This window comes from Olea europaea, chromosome 13, assembly GCF_002742605.1.
Source record: "Olea europaea var. sylvestris chromosome 13, O_europaea_v1, whole genome shotgun sequence".
In the NCBI taxonomy this organism is placed as follows: Eukaryota; Viridiplantae; Streptophyta; class Magnoliopsida; order Lamiales; family Oleaceae; genus Olea; species Olea europaea.
In genome coordinates, this window is record NC_036249.1 from 4,099,445 (window position 1) to 4,109,769 (window position 10,325).

A 10,325-nucleotide genomic window follows, 5' to 3' on the forward strand; every position below is an offset into this window, starting at 1 on the left:
TTTGTGATCATTGTGTGCTTGGTAAGCATCACAAAACTTCTTTCTTCACGAGTGTTAATAGAGCTAAAGGCATGCTCGAATATATGCAATCTGACCTTTGGGGCCCTGCCAGTAACCCCACATTAGGTGGTAATAGGTATTTCCTGTCTATTATTGATGACTACACTAGGAAAGTGTGGGTCTATCTTTTGAAGGATAAATCTGAGACCTTCAATAGTTTTAATAATTGGAAGAGACAAGTGGAGAACCAGACTGGCAAGAAAATCAAATTTTTAAGGACAGATAATGGCCTAGAATTCTGCAATAAAGAATTTGATAGTATGTGTAAAGAAAGCGGCATAACTAGACATAAGACTGTTCCCTACACCCCTCAGCAAAATGGGGGTAGCGGAAAGGATGAATAGAACTATACTTGATAAAGTACGTTGCATGATGATCAGTTCTGGTGTTCCCAAGTCATTTTGGGGTGAGGCTGTTATGACAGCTTGCTATTTGATTAATCTTACACCCTCTGCTGCATTGAATGGTGATACTCCACATGAGAGATGGTCGGGTAAACTGAGTGATTACTCGATACTTAGAACTTTTGGCTGTACAGCTTTTTCTCATCAAAGTGAGGGTAAGCTGGAACCTAGAGCTAGGAAGTGTGTTTTCTTAGGATACCCCAAAGGTGTTAAGGGCTATAGATTATGGGATAGAAGCCAAAATGGAGTTAAAATCATCATAAGTAGAGATGTCACGTTTAACGAAAAAAAATGCCGTGTATTAAAGGGAAAAATGAACCTGAGAGTGAAGTAGAATCAGGTGAAGAGAGAGACCAATTTAAGGTGGAGTTAGGAAAAATCAGTCCACCTGCCCCTACTGTCTCAAATGAGGTGGAGACTCAAACTCGGGAACCCGAAGTGGAAAATAGTAACGAAATAGTGACAGAAGAGCACTATGAGAAAGAGAATCCCTTAGCTAACTATAACTTAGTTACAGATAGAGAGAGCAGACAATCGAGGGAACCTAGAAGGTTTGGTTTTGAATCTGAATTAGCTTTTGCCCAGGCTAGTTATGAAGAACTAGCTGATAAAGAGCCAAAGACTTTTGAAGAAGCAATAGGCAGTGATCAATCTAATGAATGGCTTAAGGCAATGAAAGAAGAGATGAGTTCTCTGGAAAAGAATCATACTTGGGAGCTAGTACCTAGACCTAAGAATAAATCAATTGTTGATTGCAAATGGGTTTTTTTAGGGTTAAGGAAGGAACTAGTAGTTTGGAACCCCTAAGGTTTAAAACTAGGTTAGTGGCTAAAGGCTACACACAGAAGGAGGGCGTTGACTATAATGAAATTTTCTCACCAGTTGTTAAGTTCACCACTATTAGGATCATGCTCGCATTAGTGGCACAATTTGACTGAGAACTTGAACAACTTGACGTAAAAATTGCTTTCTTACATGGTGAACTTGATGAACAAATTTTCATGAATCAACCTAAAGGCTTTAAGGATAAGTCAAAACCTGATTATGTGTGTTTTCTGAGAAGATCCTTGTATGGGCTAAAACAAACTCCTAGACAGTGGTACAAGAGGTTTGATTCCTTTGTACTCACTATAGGGTTTCAAAGAAGTAAATTTGATCACTGCCTGTACTTTCAACACAATGAGACTGATGATAATTATCTGTTTTTGTTGCTCTATGTGGATGACATGCTTTTGATTGGATCATCCTCTAAGTGGATAAATAACATAAAAACAAAACTAAGTGGTGAATTTGACATGAAAGACCTAGGTAAGGCTAAGAGAATCTTAAGTATTGAAATCGAAAGAGATAGGTCAAATTCTGTTTTGTTTTTGCATCAGTCTCCATATATATCCAAAGTATTGAAGAAGTTCAATATGAGTGAATGCAAACCTGTCACGTTGCCCCTTGCTAATCATTTTTTTTTATCTAAGGAACAATCTGCTTGCAATGAGCGTGAAGTTGAATACATGAGTAGAGTATCTTACTCAAATGTGATTGGTTTCATAATGTATTTGATGGTTTGCACTAGACCTGATTTAGGTTTTGCTATTAGTACTCTCAGTAGATATATGGCTAATCCGGGACCTGAACATTGGGAAGCGCTAAAGTGGCTGTTAAAGTACTTGAAGGGTACTAGTAACGTAGGCTTAAAGTTTAGTGCTAATAGAGAAGGCATAAAATTAAAAGGTTTTGTAGATGCTGACTATGCGGGTGATAGGGATGGTAGGAAATCTACTTCATCCTGCGTGTTTACCTCATCTAATTCATGTGTAAGTTGGAAATCACAGTTACAACATATTTTTGCACTATCCACTATAGAATCAGAATATATTGCCACCACTGAAGCTATTAAAGAAGCTCAATGGCTTAGAGGTCTACTTCATGAACTATGTGTTTTGAATGATTATGTGGTAGTGTATTCTGATAGTCAATCATCCATACATTTATGCAAAAATCCTATTTTTCACGAGCGCACTAAACACATTGATGTTAGACTCCACTTTATTAGAGATATAGTATCTCAAGAGGTGGTAAGACTTGAGAAAGTTCATACACACTACAACCCATCTGATATGGGGATGAAGGTACTGCCACAGGCAAAGTTTAGGAGTTGCAAGGAACTTCTAAACATTGGTACAGGTAAATGATTTCCAATTTTATTGTTTTTCTATTAGAGGTGTCACTAATGGGAGACAATTTTCTTTGCAGGTCCTTTGACACCAAGGTGGAGGTTGTTAGACAATTTTGTTGTCAAACGACCTTCCCGGGCGATGATGTAACCTTGGTTGTTTATTATCAATCGGCCTCGACCTAATGATTGATTAGTACATCGACACAATTAACGAGACAAGGTAATCCACGTTGTTATGGACCGTTCGAAGTAACCTATTTTATAGTGTTGCTCACGGTTCCCGCACCATTCCTTGGAAGGCTATATTATTATTGTTGAGGCCCAATTATTTGAGTCGAGCCTTGTTTGTTGATCCACCACTTAACCTTAATTGTAACTTACCTATTTTGGACAATATACTTGGCATATAATCCCTTCACTTTCTCGGCCTCCATTAGAGTGAAATTTTCCCCTCTTTGTGAGTCTCTCTCTCTCGGCCTCTCCCTTTCCCTTTCACTATGACCTTTGTGGTTAACATACTGTGGGAATATTCTTGGTCTTTTCCTTCCCAATTGATAGCAACCGGACCGGTGGCGGCATAGGGTGGTGTTGGAGTTGTCTCAAGTTTTTGGTGTCGATGTTGTGGTAAACTGAGCCCGGTTTTGCACGTGTTGGCTGTGGAATTCGATCCTACACGTTCAAACTATCCAAACTTATCAAAAATTCATACTTTTTTGTGGCGTTCAAAAAATTCATAGCAAGGTTCATAATTTTCGTGATCACAAGGTTAAGATATTGTTTGCGATTGTCTTGGTTCTTTGATTCAATAAATTATTGGATCAAGTTTCAAACCGAAATTTTAGCTTTCTTAAGGTTGTGATTCAATCATTTGTGAGTTTCGGAACTATTATTGCTACATGGGTTCACTGCATATATATATATATATATATATCTAAGTTTATTGTTAGAATTGTAACAAGACTACGATTACCTCAATCCACGGTAATATTTTCTAGTATTATTGATTGTGAATTTCTCAATACAGTGATATCCAATGTGCTAAATGCACATTGAGAACCTTAATTGAACTCAAAAATTTTGAAATTTTCTGATATTAAAGCTGGTGAGATTTCGACCACTGCTCACCCCCATCTCCTTTGTGACCCATTATCACCAGATAGTAGGAGAAAAGACAGATCTTTGTTTTCTATGTGTGGCTAGCCACTGATCTGAAGGGAATGGAGGAGATGAGAGTGAGAGAACCATCACTTTGTTGTTTGGATGCGTATATAAAGTCAACAATTAGCGTGGTGGAGCAAAAAGAAGACCACTTTTTTCTTCTTTTCCTTCCTTTTCTTTTTTTTTTCTCACCGGTATAATGCATAGAAGAAAAAAATTGTCATTACTCAACATTTAAGACATCGTTTACTAATTATTATATGTCTATTCAACCCTTCGGCACAACAATTCCTTCGTTAATAGAAGGAAAAATTGTACAAACTATTGGGCACGGAAGCTCCGATACCACTTGTTGATCCAAACCGAATTGTACGTAAAGAATGAGATTCAATGACAATATTATGAAATAAACAAGATCACATCACGAATAATAAGATTTAAAATAAAGAAGAACAAAAAGGGTTAATCGTAGAGGAATGTTATTTATTACTGAACAATATGAACAAAACAAGTACAACTTAGCAAAATTGCTTCTCAGAAAACTGACAGAGAAGCCTCATATTTATAGGAAAAATCTATCCCTAGAAGTAGAGTTGTAGCTGAATTAAAATGCCTAAAAGTTTCCTTATTTGAACTCTTCAAGTCCAACTCAAATTCCAACTCCCAATGGGCTTCAAAATAGATATTTAAATAGAATTTAACAATTAAACTTGAATAGGATTCCTCAAAACATTCCAACTAAAATTTCTTTTGATATGCACTTCAATTAAAATTCTACAATCATTTCAACAAAAGAATTCGGGTCACCCCAAAATTCTAACACAAACAACTAGATATGAGAGGAAACTTGCATATTTGGACTTTTTGCTAATAAAACAAGTTCGTGGAGATTCTTCTTGAGCATATAATGAGTGGAAGGAAATAAGAAAAAGTTCATTAACGCCCTTGTGGAATAGATACCATCAACCCATTGTTGGAGAACAAACCCGATTGATTAGAGGATGAGCGTTTTCTCATTACAAAAACTGGTTGATTTGGAATTGGAAGAACTACGATTTCTCCACTAAGCATGAAAACTACATTCAACATGGTAGGGCGATTACTGGGGTCTTCTTCGACACACAACAGCCCAACATTTATGCACTTGATAACTTTAGATTTCTTACAAGATTCAAGCAGTATTTGGTCGACTATATCCAATGCCTTGTTTTCACTCCACAATGTCCATACCTGAGCAAAATAGTTTAAAAATATTTTAGACTGTTAATTGGCTAAAATGTTGCATATAAATGCAGGAATTTAGCTACTTACATAACCCAAGAGATTCGAGTCTTGTGTAGATTGGTAAAATCCCGTGTTTCTCTTTCCAGTGACTATTTCGAGAACAACAAGTCCAAAACTAAATACATATGATTTTATTGAGAATAGTCCATCTGATGCATACTCCGGAGACATACAACCACTGGACCAAGATACTACAAGTTAGTATGTACATAGATATATGATACAATATGATCTTGGGTATATTAGGTGTATATACAGATAACATAATAGAAATTCATCTTTTTATATTATTGCACTCGACACACAGGAGCCAAGAACTGAATGACCAAAAAGTGGAGTTCGTACGGATAAGATCTTTTAATTGCCACTTACTAGTTTCCTATGACTTTGTTGGTGCTTGCTTCTATTCCTTTTCCCTCAACAATTCTTGCCAAACCGAAGTCTGAAATTTTGGGGTTCATCTCTTCGTCTAACAGAATGTTGCTTGTTTTCAAATCTCTATGAATGATCCTCAACCTTGAATCTTGATGAAGATAAAGAACCCCTCTTGCTATCCCCAAGATGATGTCAAACCGCTTCTTCCCGTCCAATAACATGCATAGCTTTTTATCTAGCATATGTGAAAAAAATATTATTGATTGAAATTATATGAAAATAGCAATATAGAATACATCATTTTCCATGAACTAACCAAATATAAAGGCATCCAAACTTTTCTTTGGCATGTATTCATAGAGTAAGATCTTTTCATTCTCCTTCATGCAGTAGCCCAAAAGGCGAACGAGGTTTCGGTGTTGAAGCTTTGCAATCAATACAATTTCATTTTGAAATTCATTAGTGCCTTGTGAAGAACAGCTCGACAACCGTTTCACTGCAATTTCTTGCCCTCCATGAAACATTCCCTGCAAGAGTTGTGAACTAGAATCAAGATATATATGGAAGCACATTTTTGTTCCAGCAAACAATTACAGATAAAACAATAGTTAAACCTTGTAAACAGGACCAAATCCCCCGCGTCCAAGTTTATTTACATCTGAGAAGTTCTCGGTAGCAGCTATTATACTTTCCCAACTGCAGAAAGGAACAACAATACCACTCTCATTATCTCCCCCTAACTTAGCTGAGGAATTTTTAGTTGCAATTTGCAAGTCATCCTTGTACCGAAATGCTACCAATGATCCCTCAACTTCTTTGGTAGTTCTAGATATATGCCTGCAACGTATGTATATCATGACAATGGCCAATAGAACCATAACAGCAGCAACAGAACCCACAACAGCCCCTATTAGACGCCCTTTACCTTTTTTGTTGCTTGAAAACTCGGATGCATAAGCAGAAAGTCTAATGTAGATCATTTTTTTATTGCCATCAGTTTCTGCTGGTTGTTGTACGTAAATCCATTAGTTCCCGATTCCAAGCCAAGCATGCATTGTCATTGTAAGAGTAAGCTGTACAAGAGCAATTACTCAAGCAGATAGATTCACACTCTCCAGCACTCCCTGCACCTAACAACACATTTTCGCAGACCAAGAACTCCACATTTGAACAGTTCAAAAGGATCTTTCTCACACATCCATCCGAATAATCCTTCAAATTCCAATCAATCTTCGACCTTGCTTAAATCCGGGTAAACAATTACAGAAGTTTAGTGAATTCTGATTGCAGCTACCAAATGCCCCACAATAAGCATACACATCACATTGCTGCCTAGGTTGAAACCAATAAAAATCCCACTCCTTCGTATTCCATGATGTCAGCTTAATTTGCTCGGAAACATCCATCACGTATCGAGATCTAATGGAAAGATTATAAAAAGAATATGTGTAGTAACTCTCATTAACGTTGTCAACATAACTATGATTATACATATTGTTCAGCCTCATCTCAGGGATTAAACTGAAAAAGAGCCCATTCCATGCTCCACTAGTCCAGTACCATTCAGCCCTATTCCATCTTATAATAACCTGACTCCCATTTGGATCTAATTCAAAAGAGAAAAGCCCTGGTGCAGGATCCTCAGAGTTTTTCCAAGAAGTGAGAACTTTCTTTGTTCTTGTACGTTTATCATAGGCAAGGCTGCTACCAGGCAACAACGTATCTGTTAAAATTATCAAAACTTTGCCAAAATCCTTCACTTGTCCTAGGTTCTGACTCATCTCTCAAAACTAAATTTCCATTATCACCTAGAGTTGCCACTAAAGAATTTGAGGTTGTCAAATTTACATTTGTGGACCAAATTGAAATCTGGGACTCGTCCATAAGCATCAAATTCCCATCTAAAATCTTAAATTCTACAGAATTCATGTCTGAAATGGGTGTCTCCCTATTTCCTACCCAAACTATGGTCATTGGAGTAACATTTTTGTACCAAATTCCAATATAATAACTGGAAGAAGTACCTCGTGTGAAGAATCCTAGTTCAAAGATGTTACCAGATGAGACAATTGTCTGGCTTCCAGAGAGAGGCTGATTTGCTGTAACGCTGTCAGCTCCTTGAGAATGATGGATGTTTATAGAGAAACATAGGAAAAACAACACAGAGAGAATAAACCAACAAGTATTCTTCGGGATCATAGCTGCAGAAGATGAGAGAGAGAATGAAACAAGAAGTGTTTTTTTGTCAATTGCATGCTATTTACGGAAGAAAGGCCATTCACTTATACTTTTCCTGTTCTACTAGTCAAATGATGCTGGCCTGCTTTTGATCGTTGAATTGATAAAGGATGAATATAACAAAAATAGAGATTATTTATGATATTAAACAACTTATAATAGGCTTGATATTTTGACCTCCTATTAAATATTAAATTTTCAGTTCTTAAATAATTATATTAATTTTATAGCAAACACACGACTTTGAAAAATAGCACGTTGAGGCTCTTTATTCATGGGTAAAGTAACTAGAGCCATTAACAGCTCGGATCCTGTACCAACTTCTACCGAATATGATCAAATAATCAAAATCAAACATAAACATATTTGATTTGATTACAATATCTGAATCTAATTATCTTTAAGTAACTACAATAACTTTTCTAATTTAAAATGAATTTAATTAACAACTTATTAAATATATTATCATGTAAAACTATAGCTTGCATATTATTTATAAATTTCTCCAAAGTTGTGGCGGCATTTAAATTTATAAGCACTTACCTTGAAAGATTTAAATAAATTATTTTTGAATTTCATATTTATTTCGGTGGATCAAATAATTCAGATATTTCACAACTTCGAGAAAATTTATAATCATTCAATTATGAAAAGTACTAATAAAAGTATGTCGAAAAGTGCACGGTACTTGCCATGACGGCTATAGACCAATGTATTAATCAACTTTCGAATTCCATAAAAATAATCTCCAAATTCAAATTTGATACGTATAATTTCAACATTTGAATCTCCAAACTTTCAATTCTGCTTGTATGGTTTCTTTTCATTTTGGCCAATTATTTCTATTTTGACAGTCTTTAACCGACTGTGGCACTTTTCTTGTGTTAACAAATACATTAGGTAATTGATTTGTAACTCTTTACAAATAAATGATTTTTTCAACCTCTTGCTCACATTGATTGCTGCGGGGGATCAAAGTGAGATAGAGTTGTTTCATTCCAAGTAATTTTACTTTGTTTTTCAGGATGTAGTTTTGCAACTACCAACATGTGACACGACCCATCTCGAATCACCATAGTGGACCCGAAACGTGACGTGCGCTGATAATAGATGCTGACTAGATATCAAATCTATCACCAAGGCTGATTATGAGTTACTTGAAAAAATGCATCAAAATCAAATACTTATGTAAAATATAATGCGATGGACCCAAATTATTTACTTTGTACTTCACCAATATGAGTTATAGCAAATGCGATGGGCCCAAATTATTTACTTTGTGCTTCACCAATATAACTTATAACACTCAATATGTCGTGTGGCTCTCGTTCCAAAATCACTCGGCTCTTCAGGCTAAAGAGAATCAATTACTACCCGTAGAAAAAATTACGGGAAAATAAATGAGTTGATAGCTCAGTGAGTAGAGAAGTTCAAAAAAATTTATACTTTTTCAATTTTACACTGTTATCAAAATCGAGTTCATATCATTGAATTACTCGCAAGATAACATCATATAATTATATCCAAAACGTGAGACATTCACATACATCACAAATGTCATCTCAAAGTCAAGCTATAAACATTAACTGATAACCATACTATAATCTCATTATATCAAATATACTGAAAAATCCACCAAAAATGTACCTTCTGACTCAAATCTATAATTTGTCTCTCGGGCTAAAAACTTTCGCCACGGGAAATTCGATCTCAAAGACCTCTCATAATCAATTCTAGAACACGGTCAAGGCCCCTCTATTAACTATATGTATACGATCAAGACTAATATCCAGTCAAGACCACTCCTTGTAGGATCGAATATGACCAAGGCCCCTTTGTGAAGTAGAAGAAGTATATAATCACGGGTACTTTTCTAGTCGATCTCAATATCACGTCTCATATTTCAATTGAATCTCAATATCACATGTTTTACGTACCAAGTCACAAATGTGCCATAAATAATTTTTGATATTCCAAATGTATCATAATATAATAGATTTCCATAATAATCATATAATCGAATACATAATTGCACATACTTTAATAAGATACTTAATTTATAAATACTTTAAAAATATTTATAATTTTCCACTCATAGAACTATGTACACCAATATCAACTCGATTGGTAAGCTGTCCCAATATTCGTATAGCTGCCTAAAATGTGATATAATTTTTAAATCAACAATTAACTATTTTAAGTAATTTCAATAATTAAATAGACGATACCCAAACTTAATTATTTCACATTTAGGCGATTTCTATGGTTTCTTTAATCACTAAAACTAATTTTTCTTTCATGTAACTCAATTTCATAGCTTATTATATTTAACAGTTTCAATAAAATTGAATTTAATCTAACAATCTAACAAATATAAAATTAAACATGACCTTTCAATAAGTAACTTTTTATTTACCTTTAACTTTGAAGAATTCAAACCCAATAGTAGAAGAACTTATTTTTAAAATGTTGGCGAAAATTTTCTTTTTTTTTTCTTTCTTCTTCTTCTTTTTTTCTCCGCTTTCTCTTTTTCCTCTTTTCTCTCTCTTTTTCTATCTGGTTCGTTTCCTTTTTGGGTGTGGGTTGTGTGTTTTTTTATGTGACAATGGATTTGGAATATATATATATATATA

At 35.1% G+C, this 10,325-nt stretch overlaps 2 protein-coding genes across 2 annotated transcripts; both read right to left on the reverse strand.

Moving 5' to 3' along the window:
* Positions 1-4,707: 4,707 nt before the first annotated feature.
* Positions 4,708-6,590, reverse strand: LOC111407321 (G-type lectin S-receptor-like serine/threonine-protein kinase At4g03230). Its single transcript, XM_023036734.1, has 5 exons — positions 6,069-6,590; positions 5,771-5,981; positions 5,452-5,689; positions 5,107-5,257; positions 4,708-5,025 (listed from the first exon to the last, which is right to left on the reverse strand). Exons 1-5 carry the CDS (start codon positions 6,432-6,434, stop codon positions 4,732-4,734), a joined length of 1,260 nt encoding a protein of 419 aa, XP_022892502.1. The 5' UTR covers positions 6,435-6,590; the 3' UTR covers positions 4,708-4,731.
* A 22-nt stretch (positions 6,591-6,612) lies between these two features.
* On the reverse strand, positions 6,613-9,253 carry LOC111408330 (G-type lectin S-receptor-like serine/threonine-protein kinase At2g19130). The gene is made up of 5 exons (XM_023038100.1): positions 9,240-9,253; positions 8,969-9,045; positions 7,950-8,015; positions 7,263-7,655; positions 6,613-7,177 (listed from the first exon to the last, which is right to left on the reverse strand). Exons 1-5 carry the CDS (start codon positions 9,251-9,253, stop codon positions 6,669-6,671), a joined length of 1,059 nt encoding a protein of 352 aa, XP_022893868.1. The 3' UTR covers positions 6,613-6,668.
* Positions 9,254-10,325: the final 1,072 nt, after the last annotated feature.

Coding starts and splice junctions, on each gene's coding strand:
- LOC111407321 (XM_023036734.1), bottom strand. CDS start 6,434: ATGATCTACATTAGACTTTCTGCTTATGCATCCGAGTTTTCAAGCAAC. Junction 5,258..5,451: donor AACAAAGTCATAGGAAACTA/GTAAGTGGCAAT, acceptor ATCTTGGTCCAG/TGGTTGTATGTCTCCGGAGT. Junction 5,026..5,106: donor ACTCGAATCTCTTGGGTTAT/GTAAGTAGCTAA, acceptor TATTTTGCTCAG/GTATGGACATTGTGGAGTGA.
- LOC111408330 (XM_023038100.1), bottom strand. Junction 8,016..8,968: donor TTATATTGGTGAAGCACAAA/GTAAATAATTTG, acceptor CATATTCGGTAG/AAGTTGGTACAGGATCCGAG. Junction 7,656..7,949: donor CATGAATAAAGAGCCTCAAC/GTGCTATTTTTC, acceptor CATCTTCTGCAG/CTATGATCCCGAAGAATACT.